General features: G+C 39.0%; 3 protein-coding genes across 6 annotated transcripts; 2 read left to right on the forward strand and 1 right to left on the reverse strand.

The window, feature by feature from the left end:
- The first annotated feature begins 595 nt into the window (after positions 1 to 595).
- LOC125764784 (GILT-like protein 1) lies at positions 596 to 4,276 on the forward strand. The gene is made up of 4 exons (XM_049429360.1): positions 596 to 692; positions 911 to 988; positions 3,274 to 3,762; positions 3,854 to 4,276. The coding sequence occupies exons 2-4, from the start codon at positions 926 to 928 to the stop codon at positions 4,025 to 4,027; spliced, it is 726 nt and encodes a 241-aa protein (XP_049285317.1). The 5' UTR covers positions 596 to 692; positions 911 to 925; the 3' UTR covers positions 4,028 to 4,276.
- Positions 4,270 to 7,639, reverse strand: LOC125764783 (trypsin-7). The gene is made up of 3 exons (XM_049429359.1): positions 5,378 to 7,639; positions 4,525 to 5,096; positions 4,270 to 4,449 (listed from the first exon to the last, which is right to left on the reverse strand). Exons 1-3 carry the CDS (start codon positions 5,676 to 5,678, stop codon positions 4,270 to 4,272), a joined length of 1,053 nt encoding a protein of 350 aa, XP_049285316.1. The 5' UTR covers positions 5,679 to 7,639.
- Positions 7,640 to 13,710: 6,071 nt separating this feature from the next.
- LOC125775047 (neuropeptide CCHamide-1) lies at positions 13,711 to 19,621 on the forward strand. 4 transcript variants are annotated; one of them, XM_049445483.1, is made up of 4 exons: positions 13,711 to 14,034; positions 16,831 to 16,924; positions 18,625 to 18,914; positions 19,009 to 19,621. In XM_049445483.1, the coding sequence occupies exons 2-4, from the start codon at positions 16,852 to 16,854 to the stop codon at positions 19,123 to 19,125; spliced, it is 480 nt and encodes a 159-aa protein (XP_049301440.1). In that variant the 5' UTR covers positions 13,711 to 14,034; positions 16,831 to 16,851; the 3' UTR covers positions 19,126 to 19,621. The 4 variants fall into 4 exon arrangements, with proteins under 4 accessions (XP_049301440.1, XP_049301439.1, XP_049301442.1 ...); XM_049445482.1 differs by having other exon boundaries at positions 13,711 to 14,014; XM_049445485.1 differs by having other exon boundaries at positions 13,711 to 13,863.
- The last annotated feature ends 2,554 nt before the right edge of the window (positions 19,622 to 22,175 follow it).

A 22,175-nucleotide genomic window follows, 5' to 3' on the forward strand; every position in this document is an offset into this window, starting at 1 on the left:
GTTATTGTCTTTCAACATTTTACTGCATCGATACCAAAATTGTATTGTACAAAAGAAAGCAATATTCAACCTTTAGTACACACGTGATACGTTGCTTTCAACCGTACCAGTGGAACGAGCTTTTTCCACCCCATCGGACAGGTAGGGAATGTTTGCCTTTAAAAGGCGAATGGCACCTGCAGGCTAATGAATTATTAGATGAGTAAACAGATGATGAGTAATATACCATTGTTACTACTACGAGGGCAGGTGTAAATGGTATTTAAGTTTGGGTACATGAGTTCCAAATCCACTGTTTGTAAGACGCATTTCTTAAACGTTTTTCATTTTTTTTATAATACCCAGAACACAGTTTAATCTAAAGATTGGTAGCAAAAAAACCTGCAGGCGTACAGTCAGAATGTTGTGCCATTAGAATGTTGAACACGGCCGGCCCGCGGGTTTGCCGCTGGAGAAGAATGTACGAAAACGAGAAAAAAAGCGTAACGGCGGAGCACATATGCTGGCTCACTCTTCCGCACAGATCGATTGAGTTGGCATGCTGGACACACGATGGATGATGCTCGCTTTGTACGCGCTGAAACGAGTTCCCAACCCGCAGCGAACAACGCCAGCGTTCAGTTGGTGTGCGACGTTTCCAGCGAAAAGAAGGTTCCTCATCACGCAGCCCCCAGATACGCGATCTCCGCGAGGTGAACAGACGCGGCGTGTGAAACATATATACACATTCCTTACACCACACATAAGTTGCTCGAAAGATTTGAGCGTCCCAACGGTTTGAAGCGAACCGTTAAAAAGCAAGCGCCCATTTGATCGTCGTAACCTGTTTTCGGGGCCTCGTGTTTGTCGGTGGCTGTGGTGCGTGTGTGTTAGCGTTTGGGCCTTATTTTACCTGTTGCTTCCGTTGTAGCTTCTTCTTCAAACGATGCTGTTCAAAAGCTTTCTTCTGCTGAGCGTCTTTGCTGTCGCCTGCTATGGACAATCGAAAGTAAGTACTGTTTAGCCGGTTGGTTTGTCGCCGTTTCACATGATCGTGCGATGATCAGCATTGATGAAGGGTGCGCCCTGCTTTGCCCTGTTCGGTAACCGCTGCTGTAGTGGTGTGGCAAATAAAACAAGGGGAGAGAACGAGAGTTCAGCGACGCGCGACACAAGTGTATGAATGCAGCTGTGTACCTTCCGTTTAAGGTGTGGCCAGCGCCATCGAATTCGGCATGGAAATGCGTTCTTTTTTCCTTTCTTCCACGGTTCACGGCACGATCTTTGTGGTTGTGTGGTGTGGTATGTGCATTTTATTGTTTTTTTTTTTTGCACGGACATGGACTCTGTCCCGCTCGACCGGATAACCCGGCATCTAGCGTCGAATTGACGACGAGTGCAAAGGCAAAAACCCGCAACCATTTGTTGATTAGCGTAGAGATGGCGAACCGTTTGGAACAGTCTGGACAAATTTTATCCACACGAACGGTTTGCTCTTTACATGAACGCACCAGAGAAGACATCCCACCGTTTGTGTGTTCCGCGTAGTGAATAATTTACAAAATACGATGGTAGCTTGAAATGCTAACAAAAATGTAGGGCATATCGGTACGCTAAACCGCGGCAATGAGTGCAATGGAACGGTGCCAGTAGTTATTGTTGCTGACGTACTAGCTTTTATATTTCGTGTCATGGCGTAACTGCGTTGAACCATTTCCCTCGCTTCCGCCGTGCCTTTTCTGTGGGTACATTTTCAACGGCATGCCTAAATCAATAGCAAAAATGTGTGCAAAACAAAGGCGTGGAAGAACTGCAGCTAATTCATCTTCATTTGTACAGCCAAGCGTTATGCTATTTTTAAAGCTCCATTTGCCCGTATTGATCGTATGCAAAACATGCAAAAGCTTCCACACAAAGCATCCGGTTTACGAGCGCGAAGGAACGTTATAAATCCATTTTGGGTAGAGGAAAATACTTGTTGTTTAGTATGCCAAGGTCAAGAATGTTTCACTAGTATCGCGTTCTAGCTAAGAATTATGGGGAAAAAGCACGTAAGCATGATTTATGAGCGATACATAATTACTGTTAGACGGCGAGAGGTAAAGAGGTATTTTATTTACGTGCATAATACTACCTTAGCTTGTCGTTTTATTTTTTATTTTTATCTCACAACAATATACAACAATTATACAATGCATTGATTGGCTTAGTGCAAAACGTAAAATAAAATCGCATACTTTCACACAATAACGATCATCAGCATTCTGATCGTTTGTTTTGTTATGTCGACGATAATAATTGCTTTGTAGTTAGCGTCACAAACCATGTGATTACGAAGGGGTATTTTGTTTGTTAATTATATGTATGATGAAAATGATATTATGTAAATGTGGTAAGAAAAAAAAACACTGGAATTGAGCTTCGTCCTAGCAAAACACCGATCGATTGTTCGCGTGACCTAAATGGAACGTTTGACAAAGCGTGATACTTTTTCTTCGCAGAAAGTATACTTTGTAACGATTTTTGTTTCTTCCTAATCATGTCCTTCAAATTGTACTTATGTCCTTATAGGAGAATAAGCATTGGGTAATAATTGTTCTCACCACTACACGAATGATGATTTGTTTTGCCGTGCAAAGTGTTTGACCGTATGAGGTGATCATTTCATTATGATGAAAATAACTACAGAAATGCAGTTTATTTGCATTCGGTATGTGACATGAATGGTATTTTGAATCGTCGATGACTTAACCACACAGAATGCTGTAGGATAGATAGCACCTGTGTGTTCGGTATTTGATGAAGTTAACACTTAACACCGCAATGACATCACACGATCAGACCAGCTATCAGGTACTGAGTAAAGGTCTTGAGAAGGTCATCGGCATCATTATAAGCGTAACATATCCATGAAGCTGAATCATTTATTGTCATGAAGAAAAGTAGAAGATAATGGCTTTAAAAAGACATTTTTATACAAAAAATACTATGAAGCGCATCGATCATTTCAAACCGCAAACCGGACCTAGTTGTTGCATGTTTATAGCGATTTTGAGGCACTCCGGCCTCTTTCGCTCCAAAACGGACCTGAGTGATGAGCGAGTAGTGTCTATCGTTCTGACACAGAACGTGACTCGCACGTCTATTGCGGCGCTGAGGCTCAAAGTACCTCGTATCGTCTCTACCCTATTATTTAACATTCGTTTGAAAGTTTCGTAATTGATAGTCGCATCGGAAAACAGTTCGCATGCTAATGTGTGTACTTGCCTAATCTAACGTTTGCACAACTTGCAGGTGCCCGTATACGTGTACTATGAATCGCTCTGCCCGGATAGTGCACGGTTCGTAAACGAGCAGCTGTACCCGGTAGCCAAGACGTTCAAGAAGAATCTAGAGCTACATCTGGTACCGTTCGGCAAGTCCACCTACACGACGCAAGGTTCGGAGGTGATGTTCACGTGTCATCATGGTGAAAATGAGTGCTACGGCAACAAGGTGCACGCCTGTGCTATCCAGCATATCCAGGGTAACTCGTATCAGCCGAACATTTCGAAGGAGGATCTTACGCTCGAGTACGTCAACTGTCTGATGCATCGGGCCCAGCTGAAGGATGGTGCGTTCCCAACCAAACGCTGTGCCGATGAGGTAAAGATTGACCAGTGGCAAGCTATCATGGATTGTGCGAACAGTACCGAAGGCAGCCAGCTGCTGAAGCAACATGGTGATATGACCAACAAAATGCAATCACCACTCAAGAGTGTCCCCACCATTGCTTTTAAACAGGTATGTAACTTTTTTTTTGCTGTTATAAACACTCTACATGGATGTGCGTCGTAAGTAACCGGTCTAATGGAATGTAAACCTTTTTTTTCAGACATACGATGACGAACTGCAGAAACTGTCTGTGAGCAGCTTCCGTCACGCATTGTGCAAAAACCTGAGCCCGAAGCCCGTCGAATGTCTCGATCTTCCATCAGCCGCTTCAGTGATTAGCTCGTTCGGTATGCTTGTCGCTGTTGCTGTCGTCCTTATTGCCAGGCTGTTTTAAGCAATGGTCCGTCCGGTTCGCGGTTACAATTAAGCTTCAAAACAACGGCTCTTGTTAGATGACACAAGCGAGGAAACTTTAGCAGTCCTGATTTATTGATAACCGTCCATTAAGAACAAACGTTCGACTGTTTATCGATTCCGTCCAAGCTGTTGTATTTTGTAGATGTATTCTTCGAGTATGATGCTTTTTTAAAAAATAAAGTCTTCTAAAGTCTGTCAGGATCATATCGATCGTGAACCTTAACTACATAGACAGGAATCCTTAATGTTCCGGTTGATCCAATACAGATACTGGCTAACACGCGTGTACACGCCCGGGAAATTCTTCTGAGCACAGGCACGACCCCACGAAACAACCCCGACTAGTTCATAATGGTTGAGTTTACTATTCAGCACTTGCAGCGGTCCCCCACTATCACCCTGTGTGTGGAAGAAACAAAAGGAAAAGGGTTGCTTATAATATTGTTCAAACATTGTCGACAAACATCATCTCACCTGGCAGGAATCTTTACCACCCTCAAGATATCCGGCACAGATCATCCTGTTCGTTATCTGAAACGCCCAATAGCCAGCCCGCCGACACTCACGGTTCGTCAGGATCGGTACTTCGGTTTGTTGTAACGTACCGGAAAGACCTCCTCCCGTTTTCGTTCTTCCCCAGCCCGTGACTATACCGCGGGTGCCCTCGTACATTTCCGTAGCCTGTGGCAAACAAATAGGCATCACACGATCGCTGATCGACACGGGGTATGTGAGCTCCAGCAGCGCAATATCGTTGTTGTTATTGAAGGCATTGTACCAGTTGGTCAGAATACGTTTGACGCTTCGCTCTATTGATGTTCCAGTCGGTTTGCTGCGGTCATTAACGCCAAACTGTACGCGTAACAATGCCCGGTCGGGTTTGGTCGTACAGTGGGCCGCAGTGATGACATATCGATCCGAAATCAGGGAACCACCGCAGCTGAACTTATTGTCGTAGTAGAGAGCGGCCATCCAGGAAAAGCTATTTTCGTCCACAGGAGTGCCACCTACTATTCGTTCGTTTATCGGCTCAACTAATCCACATTCTGTAGTGAAAGAAGCATTTGCGTATTGTTTAACGGATGGGTTCTTTAAGTTTACGAATAATTTGAAATGATTTATTCTATACTTTTGAAAGTATTCAAACTGTTACGAGTGGGTACTCCGAAGTAATGCCAGAAAGCTGAAAGTCTTCTTTTCTTATTACCTCAAAATTGATTTTTTCCTATCAAAATTCATGAATGGCTAGTAGAGGGTCATACGCCATTCCTTCGTTAGAGTTTGGGTGAGTAACAAAAAAGGAAAGATAACATTCACTCCAACTTACTGCAGGGTGTGCAATTTTGTGATGGCACCGAAGAATCACTGGCAAAAACTGGGGCACCGATGACGCCCGTAATCCAGTCGATAATTGGTCGGGCACGATTTATCTCGAAGTATTCCGGACGCACCGTAACGAAGTTGATGATCCGTTCCTCTTCGGGTTCGAACTCTTCCGTTAAATAATCATTGTTCGGTACCGTTGGAAGTGTTCTAACTTCGTATCGTTGGGCATTCCGATGTTTCAAGCCACATGTCACATTGATGGTAAGCAAACTAACGATTATGTACACTAAATGTTCGTTCATGCTTAAAGTTACACCGAAGTATATTACTATAGCAATGCACTAAACAATTGGATGCGATCAATTAGAAACCAAAACAAATAAAAAAAAACTCTGCCACCTCAAAACTCTTTTGCGCACCGATTATACCGACACTAACTAGACCGTGTTTCGGATCTCGGCATCAAGCGTTCACTAAAAACGCGACACCATATACCAATGCTCATTCACGGCGTATTTCCATCGTAGGCTAACGGGATCGAAATGGGCGAATATATTCAAAAATCTGACGTCGATCAGTTTGGTAGACACTCTTTTGGTAGGTTGTTATTCTATTGTACAGCCGGCATCTCTTTCCATCCCGTTTCGGTTGCGTGCCTTGTTTGTGGTTGCTTGGGACTTTCACTGCCGGTGGAAGACGCTGACTCTGTTCATGCGGATATGCCGTGCGTGTATTTTGTGTAGCACGCATCTTTGTCTGTGTGTATGTTTGGGCAACATACAGGTTTTGCACAACGATGACGACAGAGGTGAGAGCAAAAATAGATAAATTAAACGCAGCCTTAGTCGCATAAATAATCTACAGTTTCCGTCTCTACAGAACTATAAATGTACAGTTTCTTGAAATTTATACCATTATTCTATTATGTGACTTTTTGTTTGCACTAAATATGTATGTTTAATTTAAGCTTCAATGTTTAACTGTAGATTAATTATTCATTTACAGTATACAATATTCTGGAATTGAAGTTAAAAACAAAATTATTTTCTACTTTCTGGATGCTGTGCAAAATTAAAATTGATTAAATACAAAGCTCCCTCAGCTGTCGCATTCGTCTTGTTAGAAAGCTTTGCAAATGTGTGCGTTGAGAAAGCTTTTTGCAAAATCGCAATTTAACCTTGAAAAAGCTCTAAAAAGCAAGAATGCCATATCAATCTCTACATGTTCCACGTTTAAAATTAAAAGTATAAAGAAATAGTATTCAATGTTACCATTTTACCATGTTACCAATGTTATTCTTCTCAAAAAGCCTGTTTATCAGCAGATCATGCAAACGACTTTTTCTGCTTTGTGATCCCAGAACGCCTATAAAAACGTATAAATGTGGAAAAGGGAAATCACAGAATATTTTTTTCTATATTGCCTTAAGCGACACTAAACGCAGCTGTTTCGAACGAAACAACCAGTTTAGAATCGCTCGGGGTTATTGAACGAGTCCGAATAGGAATGAATGAAGAAATAATGTCGTGAGAATATTGTCCCGTGCTATCTTCATAATTAATATAGCAAACATACCACCGAAAACTCAAACGAATAACAAATTAGTTGAATTGCACTAAAAAGTTATTTTATAAAAAAATTTAATTATCAAAGTTTATTACCTGGAATCTATGTTTGTTTGCAAATTTAGAAACAGATTTGTGTTATTTAAAAAACAGATAAAATACAAATGCTCAAAATTTCCTCAATCGAATGCCACTTGTCGGAATCACGAGTTCTTTTAAAATGTGGTTAAAAGTACATATATTAATACTATTTGTGATGTTTTCATACTAATAATGATGTTGAATGAATTTTGAAATAATTGTATAATAATAATTCTAATTATTATCATCATTATAATTATCATTATTAGATTTATTTGTTTGCCTCGTTGGTCAAATAGATGATATGAATCGCTAAAAGCTGAAAGAAAAGGGTCGGTAGGAGGGAAAACAAGTGATAAAATAGGATTGGAAGTGACAAATTCGCGTACTTAATGGCTCCAGGCCTAGCAGACGGCAACAATGCAGATAGGATAGAACTGTATTGGGATACCCAGAAAGTGAATGATGAACAGCAACGCGACTAAACTTTTGTTGGCCCCTTTCCATCCTGTCCATCATTGTTGCACCAGCGTTTACCGAAATTACCGAAGCATATTCCAACACTGATCGAACCCAGCAGCAGTACAGAGCTTTTAGGCAGAGGCGATCACGGATTTCAGCCAATCGGATGAGGATCGGTTATAAGGATTTGTAACTTTTACTCACTCTTTTGAGAGTCATATAACTCAAAACTAATCCTTTAGTTACTCTCCTTCGAGTTTTTACTCACTCACTCTCTGTGTCGACTAATGACTCACTCTTTTGCGTTTCAACTCACGCAATAAGAGTGAGTAAGTATTTTGGTACTCTTTTTGGTTTTCAATCACTCTACTGCAGTGATTAGTTATTTAATTCGCAGTAAATACAATTAATTTGAATGTAATTATTCGAAATTTTGTATTTCAAAGCTGGCTGTAAATTGTTTAGCGTAAACCGTATTTAATTTAAACAAAACGTATATTATAATTTATGACATATCATGTATTTTTGGGTTATACTTACTCAATCTTGTTGCACGAGTTGAAACGCAAAAGAGTGAGTCATTAGTCGACAAAGAGAGTGAGTGAATAAAAATATAAAGGAGTAAGTAAAAGAATCATAAAAACTCCTTATGCTGAGTGGAAACCATAAACTCCTTTGCACGATTAAACTCACTCACTCACTCTTACTCAGTGTGCACATCTCTATTGCCCACATGCACATGAAAGGTCAGTGTGTCATTATGCCAGAACCCAAGGTTTTTGGTGGAACTTACTCTACTTATTAGAGTGTTGCAAAAAGTATAATTCCACAGGAGTAATTCCAAAGGATTGTGAAGAGTGATCAAAATTTATAACATGACATTTAGCTAAACATAACGTTAAGCCATTGCAACGACAACAGACACACAAATCATTTAGGACATTTTAAAAGTGTAAGCAATCACCGGACGTATAGACGGGAGTAAAGATTTTCAAATCGTCATCATATAGCAGACAACTCTAAGGAAAACTCTGCAGGATCTTCCGTTAAGGTAAGATCTGACCCAGGACAGAAATGGTTCACCAAAGCCAAGCTTGTCGAGTTTTTGTAGAACTAGTTCAATTGATATACATTCGAAGGCTGCCTTGAAGACAGTGTAGATAGTGTCCCCCTGTCGTCCGGATTCCATATTGCTGAATACAGCTGATACAAAACATATTAGATTTGTCGATGTAGGTCGTGTGGGCATTAAACTGCGTTGTTGATCAGAGATAAAATAACCAGTAAAAGGTAAGACAGATGAGTGGACGATGGAATCAAGAACTTTAGAAGAGGACCAGAGTATAGATATACAACGATAGTTGACACATAAAGAACGATCGCCTTTTTGTGAATGGGGATTTTTCCACAACGCAGCAAAGGAAAGATCAATAATAGAGTGATTGAAAAGACGACATATACGGGCAAACCAGGAAGGACATTTTATTAACAAAGACGAGGGAATTCCATCGGGAGAAAAAGAATGTTTGATTTTGGAAATGGCAGACAAAACTGCTAGTATAAATAGTATGTATGAAATAGTATGCACAAGAATGTGCAATAGTTATGAATAAAACATGTTTTGCATGTGCATGTGCATGTGATAAACGGCGCCCGTCCACACGGCAGGATCGGGTTCAAATACCATCCGGACCGTCCCCCCGTAGCATGGACTGACTATCCCGCTACGTGGTAAAATAAGTTTTGATACGGCCAGGCCGTTCTAACCGAGCAAAAAAAACAATGTAATGTAAGTATCCATAAAAAAATCTTGAATTTTTATTCTTCAGCCATTGAAACTCATCCACTTCACTCAATGAATATTGGTTTCGAATCCAAAAAAACCTTTACAATTCATTAAACTTTAATTAAATGAAACAAATGTGCCACCTTCCTTTTAACAAAAATAAATCTATTAGGAATGTGTAGTAATAATTAAAGATTTGCTAAACAAATGCAATTCGTGTTAAAAATCGTGAAAACATGTAACGCTTTGTATTATAATAATTTTCATTATCATATAAGAAATTAATCTTCAACTTAGTGAACTACGTCATAGTCAGTGTTGATGATAAATCCCACACGGTCCTTGCGATGTCACTTTTTTTCCTTGAAATAGGCTTTTCGTTTGATTGTTTCAAATGTTTTATTTCAAGCTTCCCGTACTGGCGTGTGCATAAAGCGTTTTGTAATGAATGAGCTTAACTTTCATTGTGTACCGATTTCTAAGGATACTACCGCATCTTTCCGATGTTGTACGCCTTTCGCTAAACGTACGCAAACCATTGAGAGTCATAACCGCGGAACAGACAATCCCATAAGGTGAGGGTGGCAAGTGGGAAAGTCTTGAAATTCCGAGTATAATACTTTATACCGTACGCGCAGCACAACGCAACAATTTGAACCGCGTCCAATCTCAAACAATTCGTTTTTCTCGATGCGTTTCGTTGCACACAATCAGCAACAGTAGACCGATTGCGCCTACACTATTCTACCATGTATTTTTGTAGGAAAATAGCAAATCATACAATATTGTCAATTTACAAATGATAAAGCACCATTCCCTATTTGCCTGGTGGTTCCGTGGCCAATGTGTTGGCAATGTTTCAGCATAGGTAAATATTATGCATTGAATTGAATTGTTGAACGATGCTTAAGTTAATTTAGCGAACAGTTCGGAAACCATCGATCAAATGCCAACGTTATCTGTAGTGCATATTTCCCAACAACTATCGTCGTAACACTCCTGCACACAGCGAGCGCATCACGTCCCAGAGTTTAATAATGCTTGACCACGTGGCATTGGGCAGCACTGGGTTACTATTGGCAAAAAAAAGCTGCTACACAAACCGCAGAGGTAGGGAAAAAGTTAATCAAAAAGCTGACTGATATTTCCCAAAATATCACTAACCCTGTACGCATCGTGGTACGAACTATGTGATGGCACCTATCTACGGACACCTTCCGAGATGGTTCCAAATTAAGTGATTCTATGCGCGCACAAATGTCGTTCACAGTCGAGCCATCGCTCGGCAACAGGGTGTTTTTTGCTTGTAAAAACATAGGACAGAAAAAGGAAAGCGAGGGCGTCTAGGAATAGAAGCAAAACCCACAATGGGTAAGGGTATTTTTTCGAGTGGCCTGTTGTTTTTGGGTGGATGGGTGGAAAAAAACGTGGAGTGCGAATGTGACTTTTCTATTCCGGAAGTGAAACAGCTGAATGCTGAAAGGATTGTGCGATAACGTGACAATACACACTTCGCTCCTGATAACACGTATTCTCTTAATAACGTATTAGATATACATTATTTGCGTTTGAGAATTTCATATTTATTTATTTTTGTTGTTATGAATTTTTCCATTCACTTTTTACCTAATAATGATTGTTATCTATCATTACTGAATGCATTATTACACGTGCATTTTACTTCCTTTCATCGGGGGATCATCCCGAAGGTTGGGTAAAATTTATCTCCAGTCTTAATCGTTATCATGCAGAAGGCGCTTGTTTTGCTGTGTTTGCACGCAAAGAAACTTCAAAATTACATGACGTATGCTTGCAGTTTATTGTTTATCTTCTTTATTAGCATAGCTCCCTATATGCTACACCGTGTTAGAAAGCTTCATGACGCTGCTAGTGCTGGCAAAGTGTACGATAAAAGGTTTATCACATAACCTAGTTGCACGTGCGGTTTACCGTACTAAAGGCTAATTTAAGGTCCGTGAAGCTGCTGGTATTTTTCCCACATCAACATGCAACTTATTTTAAATTAAATTTTTGAACTACAAATACAAATAAAATATTTTACATCCTATGTATAAGCAACACATCTTGAATGATGCTTAACAATCACAATGTATCATTTTTTATTAGTATTTATTATTTATTTATTTATGTATTTATTTTTTATTTGAGAAGGAAACTAATGATGAAAATAATTTAATCGTTAGCAACTATCGACGTTTTGCAATATTTCAGGCAAATTCCAGACCTTACTTGTTGGTAAAGTGCGCATAAATGCAGTGCAATATCTGCGTAATGAATTTTTATCTTTGGTTAGGTTGCAGCTATCGTCATATTTTCGATTTAATGAAAGAAATAAATATAATATGGTAGAAAATCACTTCTTATTTTTATAAAGTGTGTGACTGAAACTTAAACCTTTAATAAATGCAAAATGTCTAATTTTGATTAACAAAATATTGGTGACTGTCTTTTCGCCTATTTGGTTGACTTAGTTACGCATCTAATATAAGATAAAGTTGCAATAATTTTTGTTTAAAAGTAACGTACACTTTAAAAATCTATTAGTATTACACATTTGATACTATTTATTGATTAGTTTTTATTACGTCCACTGCATCGATGGTCTATGCGACGCAGAGTTATCGCATCATGAAACAAACGTTTATTTCATACAATCTAACGGTGGGAACTAATCACGGCCAACCTTAAAGAGGTAGAACTCGGTTGAAATCAATACAAAGAATGGGTGATAAAAATGGTTATAAATTTATCATAATTGCCCTCCGAACGTTTTATCGATGGGATGCTTTATCGGTTCATGATCTGTTTGCACTTTCCGATTTTAACCGTTTCAAGGCAAGCTGCAGCAAAGGTGCAGATTGCAGTAAACTGGCGAACAGCCATAAACATAAGCATGTGGGGCAGATTTATTCTCACAGAGCAACATTACACTTCGCGGTAGAGATATGAATCAGTGAAGCTGAGTCATTGGAAAAATGGCGTTTTCTTCGTACAAATGTTGGAAAAGTGCATCGATGATACAACATAGTAAATGGCAGCTTTAGAGGATAGAATCGGTAAGGTAAACACTGTACTAACACATTAATTGCATGACGTTGATTTTGAAATATTAGATAAAATATTACTGTAGCAAAAAAGTTATGAGGAGAAAGGATGTTTCATATACAAATCATAATTAAGAATTAAATGAATCGTGGATAATCGATAATTATGTTATCGAAACATTAATTAATATTTTTTTAAGTAATGTACTTCTAAATTTTTGGATAAACTACAGAACTAACAGACAGAACTAAATTGAACTTACTATCCAAACGAAAACGATTTCTTTATTAAAAAAAATAGATAAAAAAATGTGTTTTGCTGCTTGAAGATTTGGGGTTGTATTATACACACAAAAGCACAGTGCAGTAAAAGCTCAGTAAACATATTAACCAAAATTAATCTTGGTTTACACAAATTAAACAAAATAACATTAAAATAAAATTGCAACGTGGTAGCGGTGACACTTTATACGTCTTAAGCTCCAAAAAAGGCGGTAAAATATCAAAACAATAACTTAATGAAAAGAACAGTTTAAAAATAGCTTAGATAATAAAACTTAAAATATCCCATTAGTAGCATTAAATTAGAGAAAACATAGAATGATTATTGCTTAAAACATAATACATAACAACAATGAAACAGAACAACAGATCAAAAATCTGTAAAAGTTCAGATGCAGTACTTTAAGCTAACAGTGAAAATAGTAAAATTATTAAAAAAGTAATTAAATTCATATGGCTTTCGTAGTCACAATTTTCTAGCAAAAATTAGTATGATTCCTTTTCCTAAAAATAGATTCGTTATATTAGCTTAACTTCAAACTATATTTGAATAAACGACTCTAGCACAATGATCGGGGAATTTACTTATCACGATTATGTCCGTCTGCTTATTTTAGAAATGATATTTTTAAACATTATAAGCGATTTATTACAACTCAGAGACTAGCTACACACTCCAATGTATTACCTTAACCTTACTCCCCAAAGGTGCAGGCAACAAAAGCCTCCCAAGCGTGCAGTTGCTCCCGGCAAAGATTCACCTTCACTGGGACCAGGAAACAGCCACACCAACTCATTACGACGCTACGAAGCTACAGTGCAAGTGTCGCAGTTTGTTGCTACCGATCCGACGGTTGGTTCCCATTTGGATTGCTCTGCAGCCCGCACTGATAAGGCAACCAGCAAGCGCACTGGCACACCAAACCAGTCGATCCCGACCGGGCTGATGTTGTCTCGTTCTAGCACAGGCAGCCAGCCAGCCGAAGATGATAGCGAGGATGTGAAACCAGCAGACCGCCGGAATGGGATGGACGGTTCCGGGCAGGCGTAAAGGGAAAGAAAGGGATTGCCGGTTGTATTTTCGGTTGTATAAAAGGTAAACCGTTGTCTTCGGCATCAACCATTTGTTGCTCCAGCGTGTTCCCGTGCGGTGTACAAAGAAGAACCGATCTACGATCCTGTGACGGTATACCGTTGCGGTCATCTTTCTCGTGTGCTCGTGTGCAAAGTGCTGTAGGGCAAAAAGGTGCGAAAAGGGCAAGTGTGGTACTAAAATAAGTCACTCGTTTAGTTGTGTTGTGTTGTGCTAGTGGCGTGCAGTGACCATCGAAATTCGGTGATTTTGTTAAAGGAACCGCTGCACAGGACACACGGCTACACGGGGGTTAAGACATTCGGTGGGTTAAGTACGATACTGGTGAGCAGATTCGTATGCTACAAATTAAATTATGTATGTAAGTTCGATTATGATACGATGATGATGAGCGTTCGGATGTGTTAAGCTGGAGTTGCCACTGTTCGATTGGTTCTACGACGATGCAGTGCCATTAACGATGTAACATCCAAAACCCGAACCTTTAGGTCCTTTGATGGGAACGCGCTGCATCTTTTATGCCCGATTCGTCAAATATTTAAATTGACTCTCGAAAATGGTTCCCCACTGAGCAACCCATTGGTGGCGATGCGGACGTGGGTTAGGATAGTGCAGCCCGTGGACACCAGCTAGAAATTGCGGGAGTAAAACTTTCATGTGCCAAAAAAAAAACCCCAACCAACCAGCTTCTTGACGGCAGCACGGAGAACCTGTTCCTGTTCAACGTGCACCGTTGGGTTTGTGGTGGACAAAATTAAGTTAACCATCCTCATCTCATGCTCATAATTGGAATAGCACGCTTCTGGATACAATTTGCCACCCAGGTCAGGTCCGATCAAGTGAAGGTGCTGCAAAGAGACTGTGGTGATGATCCATATGTACGTATGCTGGGAGTGTTTTGCTGCTTGTTTCGTAAAATTGGCTTCCAGTTTACACATTTGATAGTTGCGTTATTTTTGCCTGAGCTTGAAGTCAAATATTTGTACAGCAAGCGTCACGGTGCATAGATTAGCTAACGCTTACTTACACCTTGCCAGTTTGCCATTGCATATATGTACATGAAAGTGCGGTGGTCAAACCTTTGGAAAACATTCCAAGCAGAAAGATGCAATTTTATTTTAGTTTTTGCACTTTGAATCAAAGATGTGCCCCAACTGCATTCACTGGATTTTCATCAACACAGATGTACCGTCGGATCAGTGAGTTGGGGTTGTGATTATTTGCTTGATACCTTTTTGGGTGGTTTTAACTTCAAGAAGATCGTGCTTCGGAACATGGTCAAAACCTTTTAAGATTTTAAATGCAAATGGGTCATTAGAACTGGTGCCATTTTCACACACAAGATCATCCCAGTCTCCCCGCTTTCTTTTGCGTAGGAACGTAGCACGCGTTCGGTAACATTTTTTTCACGAAACCGGAACTCTGGACCAAGCAGGAAAGTGTGTATCAAATAATGTTGCCGTTAATAATTAAACAGGCTTTTAGCACATTCATCTTAAGGTGCGTGGTGATGTGTGTTGATAGCAACAGGCAGCGCCGTATTACTACATCCTGACCTAAGGATTTGACTTTGGTTTTGGTTTGTTTGTGTTATTGTGCTTGCGTTGTGTACATTAGATATTAACCAACCGTGCGTGCGTGAGTGCCAGTTTCTATACGGTTAATTAAGTACTTTAGCAAACTCGTACAATCTGCTACTTAGGTTAGGAAGGAGGAAAAGCAGAAGCTACGATCGTGGGCGATTGGCCAAAGATGTTCTATTTGTATACTGTTAGAATGGGTGCAAAGCTTGCTAATTGCGATAAAATAATAAAAAAAGTTCTTCTCCTCGATGAGCACATTTGGCAATGTTTTAATTTCCATTTTTAATTTCACTAAAAGGTTCTAGAAGAAAATAATTTAAAGTAGCAATCATACTGAACTATTATTATGGGCAGTTCGCATATTCAACATATACAAACTATTTTGTTTTGTTTAGTTTCGTAAAGAAACTATTCACAACATATTATTGAAATTTCGTTCAAATATATTTATTTTCAATAGATTTTTTTCATTTAAAAAAATTAGCTCAACTAATTGTTAGCATCTAATTGTGAAAATATTTTATTTGATTAAAACTATACTTTATATTATTTTGATAATAAAAAGTTTCACCATATGAAGATAAACATATAAGTTATATTTGCTATTTATAAAATATTTTCAAAAACTAAAAATATGATCTAAATTTGATCTAATATGATCTAAATACGTAAATTTGTAACCAAAATAATTAAATGGTAAGAATAAATGTGTAATGTAATGTAATGTAATAAATAAATAAATAAATAATTTATTAAATTCTAAAAGAAGACAAATAAGAAAATGATGAAATAACACAACTTTTACACGAAGGTCCTTTATGGAAATAAAATTATTAAACGTCCTTTATGGAAATATAACAAGACAAAGAGATAAACCCGCAAAACAACATTCAAGCTTACAAAACAAAAAATAAACTTTTCTATTTTTTACATTGAAGTTGAACGAACTACTTTTGCTTAGCAATATGCTGGTTATAAGACAAATTCTACTTAGACTATTTTACTATTCTACTGCAGACAGCATAAACGTTCATAAAAAGTGCCTATTTAAAATTCTTCATTGGTACCTGAACCGGTTCTTTCGAATCCGTTTAATGCTTCTCTCGGGAGCAATGGGTCTTGGAACACACGCACACAATTTCCATCGTTTGACTTATGGTTTTTGCTAAGCAAAATTCATCAGCAAAGCGAAATAGTTTCGTTTTTTAAACGTTACAACCACTGAATTTAATTTAAATATCTAACAAAGATGGACAGTGTCGTCTATGGGTAGAAACGGTACAGATTAACCCATCGCTGCTCCGATAATGGCAAGGGCCAATTCCCAATGGCAGGAAATCGGTTTGCACTGCTAGAGTGTTGTTTATTTGCCTGTGGGCTGATATTAATTATTCTTGCGATAAGCCATGCTCGATGTCAAGTGGCAATATTTTAACACTTTCTAGTTCACTGTGTAATTGCATGCGGTTGGAGCAGTGTAAATAGTAACAAATAAAAAAAGGGTAAAAGCTTATTCAATCGTCATTTCTCGTTCCAGAATTAAAATAGACACTCAAAGATGCATCAGTTATCGACCATTTGTTTCACCCTGGTAATAGTTTCTGTACTGATACATAGTACAAATGGAAAACGTAAGTGTTATTTTTCAGCTCTTAATTTAAGCCTTTAAAGCAGCAAACCTATACTATATCGAGATCAAACTATAAAAACTTTAGTTATAATAATACCCGGTATGATTGGTTTCATAAAACACAAAACAATCACACAGGCCAAACAGAGGAACTTAACGATTTTTGGGCTTCGGATCAGCTCAACCACTCGGATAACAGAAAGGAAATTAAACTGTCTACACCATAGAAGAAGCAGCCTCAAAACAAACCGTACCACAACATTGGATGAGTTGTGTATTGAGTAAATTGTATCTCCAGCAATATTTAGAACCGTCAATCCTTCGATCTTCTCCAAACGACTTCAATTTCGTTAAAAAAAACTGACTACAGTCAACAGTGCAGTGCTATGAAGGATCCGTTTTCACATCACACTGTAAAGCTCTCTCACCTGCTAGTAAGGAAGTCAACATGCGGAAACGAATGACTGCTAACACTCATTGGCTCTCATTACTAGCTGTAATATTATTATCATATTCTTCTGGATGTGCCATTGTTGTTCGCTCATGCCACATTATGCAACATTCGTCTTTCGTCCTGTGCTCCTTCGGATGTGGGTTTTTGTATCGCGAAAGCGTTTGATGCAGGACGGTAAATTCTATTGCAATGGCGAATGTGCACCATCACATGCATTGTTTCCATCTTGAAGACGTCAGTATCAGTTTATGTACCGGCTCCGTTCATTCCAGCCAGGGTCAGGAATCGCGCACAATTTCCCACTTAATAATGCTATCAACCTCGTTCGTTTGGTAACCCAACAATAAATAAAACGCTGCCACACTTTGTCTTGTGCGGGCTGCACCTGGAGTGGGCTCATAATTTAGTAGAAACGGTACCATGGTACAGTGAAGGAAACACTGCGACACATATTTCTTTTGCCTTCTTTGACTAGTTCTTTGAAACGTAGTTTTGTGGGTAGCTAAATTAGTTGACATATTTTAACTCTTTAATTTCACCTAGAATGTGAAATAGTAAGCTAACTGTTGAGGCTAAAAGGTATTCAATCAAAATGTACCACTTCGGATTCTGCGACGAAATGAGCCGAGTTGGGAGTTAATGACATTAGTGTTATCATGTAGGGGTTTTTGTAAGAAATTTGAATTATTATTTCCCTCTTTTACTTCTAACCTTTTCTATATCTTTTCATATTGCGTTATAAATCTTTTCATATAATTTTTATCGCCTTTCGCTATAATTAATTTAGAACGAATTCCTTTGAAAATTTCTTTATTTCGATTCATTTCTGGATTTACCACTTAATTCATTTTCGTTTAAAATTTCGATAATAAAATTTGTTACAGTACAAAACATAACAGTAAAAATACGAAAATGAGTATAACTTTTTTATTAAACTAATTCTTAATTTACCGGACTTAAATTGAATTAAAACGTTAGTGAACAACCATGCGTCTCCATCGACCCATTTTAAAAAAAAAATAATGATATTTCTTTATCCTTTATCTTATGACAACAAGATTTTCTCACCAATGAAAACTAATTGTATTTTTTATTTTTTCTTTATAAGTATAGGTATAGATAAATTGCCTTAAAATACTTGTTTGCTATTTTTTGTGTAACGATGTAATTACACTGAAACTAATTCAAACATACTGAAAACTTTCATCGTCTCTATGTTTTTTTTTTCTTTCATTTTCTCTTCACAGGAGGCTGTGCTGCTTTTGGTCATGCTTGTTATGGAGGGCATGGTAAGAGATCAGGATCATCCGCCGCTTCTTTGTATCCCGAAGGTCTCGATCCCTCCATGGTTGCGTTAGAAGTGCTTCCCATCCCTTACTCTAAACTGGCCTTGGACAAATCAAGATCGTTGGATTTAGCATCGGAAGTGATGCGTCCAAATAGTCCATACGCTATAGATGCAACCGCTTCGAACCATCGCACAGATACGCGGACAGGAGAGCTTAAATATGCAATTTACGCGATGCTAAGACAATTGGTAAGCTTGACCAATATGCTAGATTTTATTGCAGAACATGTATTTCATTCGCATATGTGACAATGTGTTTTTTTTTCTTTATCATTTGTCTCAGATGGAAGAATCGGCCGTTAATCGACAGGAGCAATCGCACCAACAACAACAGGTACAATCGCTGAATCAACCATTCCCGCACGATGCTGCGAATGTTGGCGATATTGAACGAAAGTAAAATATGTATGTTCCCAAAAGTGTGTTAAACTGTTTTCGTTTGTAACGGACTTGAGTAGCTGCACATCCCATCTATAAGTTTGAGATACACTTATCCCAGAAATAGAAACCGTGGGTTGAATGCAAGTTGTTCCTGTTTATCACCTTAAACTGTCTCAATGGGTATAGTAACAAAGAACAAAACAAAACAAACCGCACGAACATATTCTAGAACATCACCCGCACCGAACAAGCGAATAAGGGATAATAAGCTGCTGGAAGCAATGAACCATAAGCGATGAAAACTGTAAATATAAAATTCTAGAAAGAAAATGTGCGTAAGCAGTCACATTGAATGAGTAATATAACAGAAAATAATAATTACACGCTACAATGAAACAATGTGTTAAATAGTTCAATAAGCAATGATTGCAAAAGTGCAAATGAGTAACAAATAAAAACAAATAGTTAGACGAAACTCGTCATGGCTGGGACAGTTTCGTTTAATTATTCCCCAAAAAAAATGATTTTACCTCGTTCGAGATTATTTGAAATTGATATGTATAATTGTTTAAGCCTGAGAAAGAAATAAACCAAGAGTAATTTTAGGGCAATAGTAAAAAAACTAATAATTAAATAAAATTCTTACTGAAGGAGTAATTCCTCGATGACTGGCGTAACAGAAAAAGCCCTTACTCGTAAAAGCGTTTTTGTACTTTATTTTCTTCTTATTCTTCTCGGGTTGAGCACGTCAGGAAGTCATAACCGGGTCAAAAATCTGCTCAAACGATCTATATTGAGCCTTGGGGTGGGCTGATAGCGCAGCTAATTGGCTGCGCACAGTTTCTGGCGTAACTTAACCATAACCAGGAAATGGTTCGGAAACTTAACGATAACCAGGAAATGGTGACTTTTAGGTGCTTCGTGCTTCGATAATATTGGAGGAGTGCCTTCCATCGATGTGCACGTGGTCAATCTGGGAATATGTCTGCTGTGGTGATCTCCAGGTGTAGCAGAAGCGAAATGCGTGCAGGAAGAAGGTGCTGCAAATGGTCATGTGCTAGGAGGAGGCGAAGTGTACTAGGCGAAACCCAGTGTCGTTCGTCGGCTAGTGGGCGCTGAAACTTAATATCGTGGGTTTAAATGCCTCTTCTCGTCCGACTTGAGCGTTAAAGTCTCCAATGACGATCTCGACTTGTTGTAGGCAGCGGTCATGCTCCCTCTCCTACTGCGTATAGTAGATCTCCTTTTCGTCATAGGTGCTTGCAAGGTGCGGACTACGCACGTTAATAATGCTCAGGTTGAAGAACCTTCCACGAACCCTCAACCTGCACATCCGTTCGTTGATCGGCCACCAACCGATTACCCTCTTTCGCATCTCACCTATGACCAGGAACGGTCTACCGAGTTCATGCTTTTCATCACCGCTCTGGTAGATCATGCAATCACTACGGTAGGGGCGCTCCATAACTCCTTTCCAGCGCACCTCCTGAAGTGATACTATACCAAGCCCTCACCTCGTCCGAAAGAATGCGGATATTTCTTGGTGTTGGAGGGATCTGCAGTTCCATGTCCCGAATTTCCAGTTCAGTAGCTTGGTTTGATAACTGTTGAGCCGATTTGAAATTTCATGTGGATTTTCCGTTGCGGGTGTATTGAGGGTGACTTGCTAGGTACCTCCCCTCACCCCCTGTCTCGTCAGATTGCCTACCTATCCTAGTTGTTTAAAGTCCCGTAGGATGCCAGGAGAGAAGGGACATCCAGCCGCCGCTAACATGGAGAACATATGCTAGGTATCCTTCTTCTCTCAATTTAGCCATACAACCCATCTTCCTAAGGCGTTGGGTTTTCCCCGTATATTGTCAATTGATAGGCTACATTATATTTAATATTTCTTATCTAATTCAACGGTTAATAACTTAAGAGCAACAAATACCGAAAATCCGTTGCAAATTAAAATTTAACTTAAAATACCTAAAAAATATGTATTGAACGAAATTGATGAAAATAACATAGGATATTACACATTTTATTTTCACTTGACTAAATTTCACCAATGCCTTACAATGACATCTGTTGTAGGACTTCACTAGGATACTCATGGTCGATGGCCATCTTCAGGCAGAAAGTAGCAGCAACTATTACTCAAAATTAATTTTTGGGTCTTTTTTGGGCGCAAAACCTACAATAACACCATCGTTAACGCAAGCGAAACATTAACATTTAACATTCTTCGAATTTCCTTCCAAAATAATGTTTTCTAGTTTACGCACGAATTTAAAAATGTCCTTTTAAGATGCAGATTGAGGATTTTTTTTACAGATGGCGCTTCGAGAGCCGACCGTGAGTGAGAGCTTTAGATAAAAGCTCACCACGCGAAAGCACGTTGGTTTGATTCCATTCCAGTTTTTTTTTGCCATGAATATTATTTAGTACAACCGATGTAAATACTTGTACCAAAAATCCCCATTCAAGAGTTTCTCTAAAATAGATTTACTCTAAGGTTTTTGCAGAGATAAAATAGGTAAATAAACCGCAAGCAACATGATTTACCAAGCCACGTAAGCAGTGTTTCCCATCGCAATTTGCATTTGATTCTCAAACAAACTAACGCTCGTTGTCGGTTTTTTTGTTTGCTGATGCTTCCACTTGTTGATCGCGTAAATGATGCCCGCGCGAAAAGCTTCCGCGGCCGGTGCCCTTCCGTACCTTATCGTACCACGTACGCACGCACGCACACTACTGAACGTTAGCGGGAGAAACACGTGGGCTTACGAAAAGTGTCATCAATCAAAACTGTTTATGCGTGTCGCTGCCTCGCATTTCTCATCCACTTGCCCACTGATCACCGTTAATGAATGACACTCAGGCGTGCCGGGACACAGCGATTGAGATAACAAGTTTTCCGAACTGTGAAATATTCGTCCTGATGGTGGACTTTGGCGGACGGTTCGCTGAAATCGTTCGTTCACTCCTATCGTCACTGACAATTGGATGTTCCCTTCAATCGGTTTGATGACGAGCAAGATAAATGAGCTTAATATAACTCGGTTAGCCAGCAACATATTTTTG

The sequence above is a fragment of the Anopheles funestus genome, chromosome 2RL (genome assembly GCF_943734845.2).
Source record: "Anopheles funestus chromosome 2RL, idAnoFuneDA-416_04, whole genome shotgun sequence".
NCBI classification, from domain to species: Eukaryota; Metazoa; Arthropoda; class Insecta; order Diptera; family Culicidae; genus Anopheles; species Anopheles funestus.

Bases quoted from the DNA above. Each gene is read 5' to 3' on its own strand.
- LOC125764783 (XM_049429359.1), bottom strand. From the start codon at position 5,678: ATGAACGAACATTTAGTGTACATAATCGTTAGTTTGCTTACCATCAAT. The intron at 5,097-5,377 runs GTAAGTTGGAGT...CTTTCACTACAG, and splicing joins ACAAAATTGCACACCCTGCA to AATGTGGATTAGTTGAGCCG. The intron at 4,450-4,524 runs GTGAGATGATGT...TTCCACACACAG, and splicing joins GTGGTAAAGATTCCTGCCAG to GGTGATAGTGGGGGACCGCT.
- LOC125764784 (XM_049429360.1), top strand. From the start codon at position 926: ATGCTGTTCAAAAGCTTTCTTCTGCTGAGCGTCTTTGCTGTCGCCTGC. The intron at 989-3,273 runs GTAAGTACTGTT...CACAACTTGCAG, and splicing joins CCTGCTATGGACAATCGAAA to GTGCCCGTATACGTGTACTA. The intron at 3,763-3,853 runs GTATGTAACTTT...CTTTTTTTTCAG, and splicing joins CCACCATTGCTTTTAAACAG to ACATACGATGACGAACTGCA.
- LOC125775047 (XM_049445483.1), top strand. From the start codon at position 16,852: ATGCATCAGTTATCGACCATTTGTTTCACCCTGGTAATAGTTTCTGTA. The intron at 16,925-18,624 runs GTAAGTGTTATT...TTCTCTTCACAG, and splicing joins ACATAGTACAAATGGAAAAC to GAGGCTGTGCTGCTTTTGGT. The intron at 18,915-19,008 runs GTAAGCTTGACC...CATTTGTCTCAG, and splicing joins ACGCGATGCTAAGACAATTG to ATGGAAGAATCGGCCGTTAA.